Source organism: Phaethon lepturus, unplaced genomic scaffold (genome assembly GCF_000687285.1).
Source record: "Phaethon lepturus isolate BGI_N335 unplaced genomic scaffold, ASM68728v1 scaffold57116, whole genome shotgun sequence".
Taxonomy (NCBI): domain Eukaryota; kingdom Metazoa; phylum Chordata; class Aves; order Phaethontiformes; family Phaethontidae; genus Phaethon; species Phaethon lepturus.
In genome coordinates, this window is record NW_010545295.1 from 40470 (window position 1) to 52773 (window position 12304).

A 12304-nucleotide genomic window follows, 5' to 3' on the forward strand; every position below is an offset into this window, starting at 1 on the left:
GTATAGCTTCAAGACAGGAAAAAACATTAATTTATTTCTAAGTATTCACAGAAATCATTCTGGTTTGCATTATTTTTAAGGATGGAGTAATTTAGACTCTCACTTTGCAATATTAAAAGATTAGATCCACTTCTTTACATGTACAATGACACTAAGTTGGATGGTTGTTAACACATTATCAGGTTAAGTTCTTAATAAAAGCAAACATAAATTATTTTTTATATAGCTGATCTCAGGATTCTCTAACTATGAAAAAAAAAGGTGTTTTCAGGAAACAGATATATCAAACTCTCTGAAAGTTCCTATTGCTGTAGAATGTGCACACTTTGTCTTTTCATCATTTAATTAGGTGAAAATTCAGAGTGTCACGATTAAAACTGTTTTGATATTTAAAATGTTTATTTAAAAATAAAAAGCAACTGAATAACAGATGCTTTTAAATTTTACTGTCATTAAAATAACAACACAAGTATGTCATTTAGGCAGACTTAGCTTTCTAATAAAGTGGGGGAAAATTTTCAAATACCTGAGCTTCTTCTCCTGCATCTCCAACAGTTTCTACTAGTCTGGAGAGAACATCAGAAAGTGTAGATGCAGTAAGAGGCTGCTTCAGAGCCCTGAAAATCTGAAAGGACCTCCCCGCATAATGTCGAGAGGAACATGAAAGCGCAGTTTGCAAAGCAACTTCACTGAGACGGTGTTCCAATTGAAATCCTCCTATAAAAGCAAATACTCAAGCAACACAATGCTTTGTAAAAAGCAAAACCACTTGAATTTAATGAAGAGTAAATTGTCAAGTTCATTCCTAACTTGAAAATACTCTCATCTTCTACATTTTTCTCAAGGAGTATTACTCTCAAAAATCTTTCCAGGCATATAAACTTGTATTCCATAATAATTAACACCGGAGAGACTTGTAGAGAATAATACATTTATGATTTGAATATTAAGTGTCCACAATGAGCTAATAAGCTATTTTATCTCATTCTTAAAAGATTATATTTAAATCTGTATAATAGAAACATGAAGTGTGCAATACACAAGAAAAATCTTATTTAGAAACAGTATGCAACCACCTAGAGTGATTTTTATAGCTAACCTGTAAATTTACAGGCATTCAAAAAAATTAATTTACTCCGCAGACTTAGACATTCCATCATGCATAGATTGTTTTCTGACATACCTGAGCTAGACTGTTTAAATATAGATACCACGTGCTTTAAAAACACAGTTAACTGTTCAGCACTCTTTATATTAGGGTTCTTGGCTGAAACATCTTCATGATTCCAAAGTGGGCCTCTTTTCCTAAAAATACAAATATAGAATAAACATAACAGAAAATAAAACATAGCCTTTGTTGTTAATATTACTTAAATGTTATTTTAACCTTAAGGTTAACTGCAAAAGAATCCACTACTTAGCGCATAAAAGAAACCATTTAGAACTGCAGACACAAATTCCAAAGAAGTTCGACAACTGCCCAATCTTATACAACAATATACAAGAAGTTAAGACAAGGTGAAAAGCAATATATCAGATCCAACTGAAATAGCAGCATAAATTTAGGAAGATATGTTCTCTGTTATATAATATTTAGTCATCTAACAAAGAACCAGTACAACTCACACCATTATACACTTCTTAAAACAACCTCCTTTCTTCCCATCAATACACCACACTATTCTAAATTCAGGTTCATGTAAAGCATAAATAATCAAAAACTTTTGAGAAACAAGCAGGATTTCAGGTTTACACAATCTTGAAAGCTTTATATAAACTATCATACAAACTGCACAAGTGTTGATGGTTTTACAGATGTTTTTTGCCACAAATTCCTGGTTTTTGAATAACCAGCTCTCTACTACTGAGGTAATCCATAAACTCCACACAAATCTTGCAGCTCCCTAACCTTCTTCATGCATTCCAGCCCTAATCCTTTAGATGGAAAAGGGAATTCTATAAACTGTGTAGAAAGCAAAGATAACAGACCTGCGTAGAACATGGCAAAAGACTTTTAAACATTCAGGACACTACAGGGTGGCCAAAATTCTGTGAAATTCTTCAAAAGTTAAAGAGTTGTTCATAGGCTGTATCACATAATAACACTTCAGGATTAAACTATCTCTTACTGATGATAAAACAGAGACAAAATTACACAATGTGATGCCAAATAGTAAGGGTTTTGCCATATTTCCACAAAACACATCTTAACAAAAATGAAAACTGAAATCTTACCTTGAGGTAATAAATTCTATGAGAGTTTTCACTTTTTCATCCTGCTCTACAGAAATGTCAACCTCATTGAGGATTGTGGTGTGCAGATGAGAAATGGCAGCACTTGTATTTCCTAAACTGATGCTAGAAGAGGTAGAACTTGAACTAAGCCCTGAGTCTGTCATTGGGGAGGGCTGGTAATCAGGTATAAAATCATTTACACCTGCTGAAATAAAAACAAGATGATTATGCACTCAATATTAACTATATCAACAGAAAAAACAGCCCTCAAAAAAAATCAGTAACTTAGCAAATGTAATGAGAATAATTTAATGGATGCAATAATTTCAATGAAATCAGTAAGTCTGATATATGCAAAGTCTTCACATGACTGGACCCTTAATAAGGAACTGCTAGATCCCTTTTTAGAATCACTGTATTTTGTTTGGTTTTGTATTGATATGACAGCTCATTGGCTTCTGAGGCATATAATCTTAATAAGTTTAGACAAATTATATAAATGACTTCCTAATAATGCACAGATAATTTTTGTTGTTAAAACTCAGGCCCCCAGTAACCAGTGAATAGTAAGTATTAGCTAGTGCATCGACTCTAAACAGAGCCCCGCCGCCTACACAAAGCTTCTCTGAAGTTAGCTTAATCTTGACGCGGTAAGATTTTCTCTCCATGTAAAGAGTCACGTGGTAATAAAATACAACTGCAATAATTCCTCACATTACACCTCTATCTATCTGTGAGGTGCTGGGAGAAAGGAAACTGGCAAGGAAAAGTGGGTCATGAACCTTTGTCTGTAACAATGGTACATAAGCTTGAGACTCACTGACACCCACCACAAGTTTTCATTCTACAGACACACAGGTTTTGGGCTGGGGTTTTAGCTGATTCAAACAAAATTTAACATCAGCTTGTCTGACCTTGTGCTAGGCATGCATACCTGTAATCACCAGCTGGAAATGTTCGATGCTGATCTTACTCTGGTTTCTATCAGACATATTTGTTTTAATAATAACAAAAGATGACGTCATGTTTAGACACTTTTACCCAAAACTGCAAAGATTAGGAATGGAACGGTTTGTATAAGTCACCATACAGGTGCACCAGTAAAGTTCTGCAAATAGGTTTACATAAAAGAATTCTTCCACTATGTGTAATTTTTAAATTCTCATTCTGTGAATATCAAATTCACAAAACAGATCAGTATTTTTGGTAAGTGACAAAACCACTTCCGATGTGAACAAAATGGAATGGATTGTATAGCAATATGCTGCCACCTACTGAAATAATATGAAATACTAGATTTCAAAAAAATTAACTATTTCACATTTCTTTAGAAACAAGAGTCTCATACCATCGAAGTATTCTTTTCATAAATAGATACAGGGAAAATACATAGTTTCCTGTATAATTATAATATTGTAATGTTAAGGTGAACATCAAAAGGTAATGTCTCAAAAGAGTATTCTGACAACCTATTTAACAATGCAATTACAGAGCAGAAATGCAATTACAGTCAGAAATTTAAAAGTTGCTATAAACAAGTAAGAGATGGATCTCCTTGGTTTTTATTTCAAGGGCATCATAAAAACTGCTGTATTGCAGATCCAAAACAGAACTCCCTCTGTGGTTTCCACTACTATTTAATCATTCAACTGTGCTCCCTACTCCGATGACTGGGTACAAAGTGCTAACATGAACTGTATTCATTTGACTTAATTAAAAGCTGAAGAAATACATTTTAATGCCAAGGACTCAGGAAAATATTACAAATAACAGAATTTTTTATAATGCCCGGAAGATAACTTTCCATGTAATTTTCACAAGCAACACTTAACAAATCTAAAGCATACCTGTGAAAGTATAATCTAAATGGGTAGTTTGCTTGACTGTAAGCACCCTGGACTCATTGAACTCTCTGTTTCTGAGTAAGACAGAAGCAACAGACTGGACATTACTGCCAGATCCCATCACTATTAGTAGATGCAAAAGCAGTCGTTTACAATGCTCATAGACTTCAGGGTGACAGTGGTCAAAACCTAATACAAAAGGGAAATGGAAAAGCTTTATTACATTCAAAGGGCATGCTGAATTTAATTATTTTTAAAATTGCAGTATTCAAACTGGTCTGTTACACATTATCAATACATATATAATTCACTGAACAATGTTTCTTCAGTGTTTCAATATAAACACAAAAGCATACAGATTAACAAACATTAACATATCCTCTTGTTTCTGACACAGCAGTAAGACCTTAATCTGTGCCCTATATGAAAATTACTACACAGAGAAACAGAAAGAAAAAAATTTGTATTTTACTGTGTCTTCTACAAGGAGAAAGAGGTAAAAGTGGCTCCAACAGAAAGCGCGTTCAAATGACTCAAAAAAACTCTTAGTTATTTTCATATTTATCAAGCTGAAAGATATTTAGTTGAATTATTTTAAATATTATAAAATGAGATTTCAACACAATGGCAAATACTAATTTAAATGTGGAAAAGAACAGCTACATAAAAAGCCACAATTCCTAAGTTACTAGATATATTTCTGTAAGAATTTAATTACCTATAAAAATTGCATGAAGCAAAAGATGCAAGTATCCTCCCCATTCCACTTTTACACTGTGGTCAACTATCAAGTCAGTCAAAAGGATCACTGCTATATTGCATCTAAAAAAAAAAAATAATTTGTTACAAGAACGTAACAAGAACTTTATGAAGAGCTGCAAAGACCTTAATATGCTACTAACCAGTGTTCTTTCTTAAGTCTATAAACATCCACAAAGTTGTATTATAAGGGAAAAGATGAACACTCATAATTCAGATAGAAAAAGTTTAGTCCTCCAAATTAAAAGGCTGAGAAACCTTAAGCTGCTAGAGCTGTGAGTAAAACCACAGAAAACAAATGTACTATCTACTGTCTTTTAATCTATCTTTAAATTACTATGCAACACAAACTGAAACGTAATGAAATGCCATCAGCATTGTTAAAAGAATTACCTGTGAAGAGACATGCCCGGAGGAGAAGTTTCAGGCAAGTAATCCACTAATGGTGACCAGCAACCTCCAGTAGGTGGAAAAGGTAGAGGCTCTCCTTGGTTGTGCTCCATCACCTTCAACCGCCAGTTTGAATACAGAGGCATTGAATCACCTAACACAATATATAATTAAACCAGAAAAGTAGTTTCTGTATTATATAATCTTTTTTCTGTATTATATAGTCTTCTAAAATATATTTTCAAATTCTTGAAAAGCTAAGGCGGGGGGCGGGGGCGATGACGACGGGGGGACGGGACTAACCATAAACAGTAGTAGTAGGACACAGTTTGGAAAAAAAAAAAAGTGGTTATTTCTGTCAGCATAAGGACAATTCTACAGAAGCCATGCACATAACAGAGTTGTTGAATAGGTTCATAAAAGCAATGGATGCACACAGGGAACATGGATGCACTTAAGGAAAAAAAGGCAAACTGATCTAATACAATTTCCTTGAATTTCAAACCTCCTGTCAGATAGGGAGTTAAGGCCGGGTCCCAAGATCATACTGAATTAATTTTGAATAGCTGCATTTCATTATAGGCTAAGGATGTATTTCTCAAGAGCATCTCTTCATAAGTCTTGCTAGCAGAAATCCACCAGATGAAACACGTCAGCTATTTGGTATGACAGTATACTGTGTTACACATCCATAACATTTTTCTGTTTTAAAATGAGATGTCTTGGACTTCAGATCAATCAGTTAAAGCTAGAAACAAGTAAGGAGACTGCCTCAACAGTTCAGTGTTTCAGTGATTCTACCAGTTGTGCTTTTGGAAGTATAGCTGCAGAAGTTTCAGAAGTTCCCACAGGTATCAGCTCGTCACCAGCTTCTTAGCTGGAAGTGACAAACTTCTTACTAATGGAACACGTGAATTATCAGCTGCCTCAGGATACTCGCTATTGCTATCACAAATAGGAAACAAAGATGAAAATGACCACAACTATGATACTGGACATCACCCATCCAAGCAGTAATAAACACACTGGATGCCCAGGAGGTCCACCAATCTGTTATTGACCCAAAGTTTTGCAGATCTGCATCAGTATGCCCAGCCTTTACAAGCAGCTCTGTAGAGGACATTATGTTCCACTTTCTTGAAAGACGCAATACGAACCACGTATTCACTCCAACCTTTACAGTCTGCACAGAATCAGTCATTAAGGGGTACATAGGGAGATCCTCATGGACTCTCTTGCTTCAACACAGCATGGGACACACTAGGTTCCATACTGACATGCAGTGCTCAAAACACAGAAATTTACACCCTGTTGTTCAGTAGCACAAGAAAGATAGGGAAAAGGCAGTACTCTATCATGTGCTGTACCATACCCAAACAACTTAACTGGTAGCAAACACAACTGTCAATAAAAAAAAATTGAGTGAAACCTAAGAAGATAGTCTGTGGTAACACTATAATAATCTGGATCAGACTAAAATATATCTGATAATCCCATGCAGAGTTAAAGTACAAAGTCATTTTAATTACTAATAGCTTGTTAGCTGAAACAAGAGTTTCAGTCAAATGCATACTCTGACAAAGCATAGAGCACCCACTAATGTAAAGCATCATTTACTTTCTGACCACCATCCTCATTTTTGCCTGGTTACATGACCTGTTTAGCTTTCCTTAGCATTGTCACGATGTTTTTATATCTTAGGCACTGGTACAAAAGTAGCCACAGTTAAGAAGATTCCATTAAAGAAAAGCCTCCAAAAGTGTATGGAGTTTCAGGAGAAATTTCTACCCCTTTCCTTACCTCTGCACCTCAGAAAAAACAGACCACAGACCACAAAAATGAACCCAAAACACATTTTCAAAACAGGCTTGAAAATTAGAGGTACACAATAAGATCCTTTTTCTCTGCTATATTTTCCTTTGCTATGACTTCTCAGAAAGTTTTGTACCTTCCCCCCCCCCCCCCCGCCCCAGGCCATGGACTGCTATCATTTAAAAGAACAATTACTTCTAATTTTTCAATTTTTTTTTAACTTCTTTTCCATCATCTTTCTCCTCATTCATCTCAACTTCCTCATGTTAATCTCTGTCTTGCTGCTTCTGCCTATCTTTGGTGTTGGTACTGGCAAAGAAAATGAGTAAAACTGCTTCAACTTGGGAAGATGTTCACAACTCATTCCAGAGCACAAGGGAAGGAAAGAAAGTGTATTATCTTCACTGCATATTCTATTGCAATCAAATGTATGCTACACTTCAACAGCAGTACTAAGGCTGAATTTAAAACAAAACAAAACATATTTTTAATAGGTTCATGCAAAAACCACTGACAATGCCTATTTCCTCATGTTCCCACAACCTTCAGCAAAAGTATTAACTTGTGAAAATTTTGTTTTCTACCCATAGAAATATTTTAAAATAAAAATATTACTTTTTTCCTCTTCATATGATCCTCCAGAGCTGCTGCTGTAGCGAGATTCTAGTCTGTGGTGCTGGCGGTTTAAGTTACTGTTCAACCCGCTGTAGATGTCTAGATGTACGTAACTGTAAGAACAAATAAAGCAGCACTAGTAACTGACATTCTGTGACAAAGATTAATCAGGGTCTCTCAGTAAAACTGTAGTTCAAAGCTAAGTGTTATGCAAAAATATTTAATCTTACAAGGACAATCAATATGATGCCAGCTTTCAACACACAGATACTGTTGATTTCCAGTGAGCTAGGAAACCAATTGCAAATTGGCTACATGATTAAACTAATAACATTTGCCCTTAATGTATCCATACCCATCTGCAGTGTAATTTCTCTTACGTAGACATACACAATCCAGTGTAATAGTAGCTAATTTAGGCATCAATAACAATATTGCTATGGCAATAAAAAGCCTGGTCTGGATTAGTCCCTTAATTTATTCAGCTTCCTCTACAGCTTTTTGAGTTCAAATTACAATTGAGGCTGCTACTGTTAATCCCAAATAGTATTCCAGTTCTGTTGCTTAAAACTTATAAAACTTACAGTCATGTACCTCCTGCAATGTCTGGAGCCATTGAGATGCAAGTATTTATAGGACCTACCGGAAATTCCTGTAATTCAACTAAAAACTGCTCTTTGAGGAGATACTTACTTCTCTTCAATATTGTCTTTTATATGTTTACTGTCAGGGTTGCCATCTGTAGGAGCTACCATTGTATTGCTACTAGAAGTGGTACCTGCGAATTATGGACAAAGAAAAAGATTGGTCAATAAAAAAGAGAAGCAGCCTTAAGCACTACACAAAGACCCTTATTTATTTGTCCATGCCAAGAGCCCTAACCAGGTTTACACTACAGGTACTGGAACAAGTACAAACTGAGCCGTAGAAATTACTTTCACATGCAAGAAAAAATTGTTGTTTAGACTAAAAGATTCTGAGCTGCTACCATAACTTCACTAGCTGGAAAAAAATCCAAAGAATCCATTCCAGGAATCTCCAAAGTCTTCAAGGTAAATTAAGTAGAAAGGCTTGGTTTTGAAACAGGATCTACAGACCTATTTCTTTCTTTCCTGTATGCTATACCTCATAGTGATCTGTAAAATGTAGTTGGACTTGTATGCAGTTAATTCAAACCACAAGCAGACTAGGCATTAAAACCTAACAGCCTACATAGAAGCTTGTATCAATTTCTTTTTTAAGAGAAAGCTGCAAGCATCACACGAATAGACGACCACAATCGGAAATAATTTTGCACCCTCTCCACAGATCTTGCTGCTCTCAATCACACTTAAGTGCAAGAGCCCCATAATTTTTTGTCATACTTTTTAAACACTTTGATGAACAAGTGCCAATGTATCCACCTTGTGATCCAGATAATCCCTATATGATAGCTCCAGGCTGCTTCATAACATTGACAGCTTTGCAGCACAAAAGCTAAGTCCTTGCTTAGATACCCTCCCATCCATGTCTTGTGGCTCACTTTGAAAGATGCTTCACCAAAACCAGACAGCTTTTCTCCACATTTCTCAGCATGTTTTTGGATTGAAGTGTAAGGTAGACACTTTTTATATTTTCAGTGTTGTTGTTTTTTGACAACTCATCTATTGTTAATTGTGAATTATTTCTAAATAAAGTATCCTGAGTAAGTGTACTTAAATCCTCTTGAATAAATTTCTACAGATGCAGCTTGTGTCTATAATAGGACTTAAAATATAACAACTTACATGGATTTAAAATTATATGTATTTTCCCAGTTGTTTGACTGAATTGACAGAACAGTGATATAGTGAGGGTAAACAGTGCAAGATCTGAACTCATACATTAATACAAACCTCTTCCTTGTGAACCTATCAGATGTTCTTTAATAAGAATTCTGGCTACAACAAAAACTGCCGATCTTGTAAAACAAATTTATTTTTAGAAACAGAACATTGTACTCCTATTGAATATGGACAGATGAATGCCAACATTAGCACTCATTGATAATAGCATGTTTATCATTGACAATAATGAAAGTTTAATAAAGTCTCACCTGAAGTGACAGACGGGATTTTGTAACTGGAAGTAATGCGGTAATATGGTGGATTATCCATATGGGTGACTCCTGAACTGACAGGATCTGTAAGCTGAAGTTCACTCACCAGCTCCTCTAGTAGTTGCATTGTTTTATCTCTACCCAGATAAACAATAACTTTCTTTACCTGCCATCAAAAAAAAAAGTATATGGATGTGAAATAGTATGTATACAAATAAAATTCTTATTGCAGTGACTTGATTAAAAAACCATAGGAAAATAAGAGATTTGAATACCGCAACTTGTTAGAATCAGTATCTAGCTGCACTCAAGTGATGTACCTGAAACTTACTCCAGTTCTAAAAGCAAACAAAATTGTTTTCACAGCTGTCAACAGCAGCAAGCATCGGAAACATATCACAAGAGTAAAAAAGTAAGTCTTCTGTGTTCAATTACACTTATTGAAGAACCAAAGTATTTTCTTAACAAAGGTGTTAGCAACACCCGAGATCAACACTGGAGCAAAATTATTCTGATATAATTTGTTTTTGATATTTCACAGTTGTGTTCTACACTATTTCTTTTCCAGCAGATATCATATTTTTTCTCATGCTGTTCTGCAGTGCTCTCACATATGCTTTGACAAAAAACTGGTTTTGAGGGGGCTTGGAGTATGGGGGTTTTTTTGTTCTAATATTTGGTCATGTGAGAATAATCAGACTGTCCCTACATGGCATGACAGGTGTTTTATTTTACTATATTATCTGTCTGCGTTTTAGGACTATCCTAAATTATGGTATGGGAAAAAGCTAATTCCCAAAATGCTTGAGGTCTTTATATACTCTGATAAGAACAAACACCTAACTACATTTATTAAGCATATAGTAATTAAGGATTCTCTACCACATCTTACTCCAGCAAAATAATCCTGGTCACTGCTAAGCAGCAGCAGATGGTTGGTAGTCAGTGATTACTCTAGACATCAATAAATATGATATAATAATATCATAATTTTTCTTCTGACATTTTCTTGAGTCATTACTGCTCAATGATTTATTTCCAGCCTTCTGAGAGAACTCAAAGATAAACAGTGAGCAAGTAATCCAGGGTGTTTGACTCGTGCAATTACTTTGTCACCTTATTCAAACCATACACGTGAAGATTTTGGGCTGCAATGTTAAGCTAGATTTCCTGATTTGCAATGAAAACGATTGCTGAACAATGAAGAACTTAAGTTGTCCTTACTAAGAACTTCATAATATTATAGGTCCTGATGGTTTACTTCATATCTAGCTTTTTGGACTATTAGCAAAACCTGTAATAATTTTCTAATGAAAATATTACTTATGGGACTATCTTAATTCTTCTTAATGAACAGAGACCAACTGCTGCAGTAGATTTGCATTTTATGATGGAAAGGAGTTGACAAAGGAATGAAAAAATTCTAAGACAGATGTAGACATTTTAATAAGTCTTCTCTGTTTTTTATAATTTACTCACTAAATAAGGTCTATGGTCGACCTCGTATACCCTGAATTTTGACAACTTGTAACTGGTAAGATGGTTAGTGGACTGTTTCAGACTTATGACCCTGAGTAAATTGCAATAGTTAAGTTGTCTTAAGGAAGCCTCGGCTTCCATGAATGCTGGGTTTAACTGAAACCGATACTGGAATTTCGACACAGATGTGCAAAGTAACTCAAACAAAAGAGCTGAATTTGATTTGTTCATAGTATTCGTGGTCACAAAAGATGGGGTGACACCATTATGTGGCTGGAGATTTTGATACTAGCAATCCTACCTGACATTTTTTGTTTGGTCATCTTTGCTGCTAGACACACAATTAATTTTTATAATATCAATAGCACTAAGGAGAGACGTATCGCATACTCACATAAGGCAAAAGGCTGGGTTCACTGTTCACTCCACAGATACTGATCAAGAAGTGTAAAATTATTTTCAGATTCTTTGGCCAGCTGTCTGCCAAAGTAGTCCAGACATTTTCTATCTCTGACCAAGCCACTTCATCACCATACTAGAAAACAAAATAAATATCTCTCCTGAAAACTCCAGTAGAAAACACTGTATTTGAAAGTGATCTGTATTGACCAAGTGGGCCAGGCTCTAGAAAAAGGAGACATAAATCCTGTAAGAAGCTGTTGCCTTTTCAACATTCCAGAACGAAGCTTTCACATATCTTCATTTTTATAAACACATTCTGGAAATAACTTTTTTCTGTTATCGCTACAAGAAATATAAAAATATATCTAAACATACTTGTACATATATTGTATTTATACATAATGTATATTTTTATACATCATGTAAGCATAGAAATATTTATTTATATGTGAATTTATTTCCATTTTCATATATTTTTTTACATGTAAATAAAAAGAGCTATCTAAATTTAACAGAGACTCATGCTCCCAGTTGCTGGCAATCCTGAATAAAATTCCACGGACCACAGGCTGCCAAGAGTTTTTTATTTGTAGCTTAAAACATGATCTCTCATCAGTAGGATTCAAAGATATCAAGAATATCAGGAGAACTGCATGTGACTCAGGTTTACTCTTTGCTGGGTGAGGAACTG

General features: G+C 35.0%; 1 protein-coding gene across 1 annotated transcript in view; it reads right to left on the bottom strand.

Moving 5' to 3' along the window:
- Nucleotides 1-11746, bottom strand: part of FRYL (FRY-like) — a gene marked incomplete at its 5' end in the record, with an annotated part of 47526 nt that extends 35780 nt beyond the window's left edge. Inside the window, 10 exons of the mRNA XM_010288889.1 lie at nt 527-717; nt 1184-1305; nt 2236-2437; nt 4083-4268; nt 4798-4901; nt 5232-5382; nt 7656-7768; nt 8349-8433; nt 9730-9898; nt 11606-11746. Coding sequence (XP_010287191.1) covers nt 527-717; nt 1184-1305; nt 2236-2437; nt 4083-4268; nt 4798-4901; nt 5232-5382; nt 7656-7768; nt 8349-8433; nt 9730-9898; nt 11606-11746 — 1464 coding nt within the window. The remainder of the gene's footprint in view (nt 1-526; nt 718-1183; nt 1306-2235; nt 2438-4082; nt 4269-4797; nt 4902-5231; nt 5383-7655; nt 7769-8348; nt 8434-9729; nt 9899-11605) is intronic.
- Nucleotides 11747-12304: the final 558 nt, after the last annotated feature.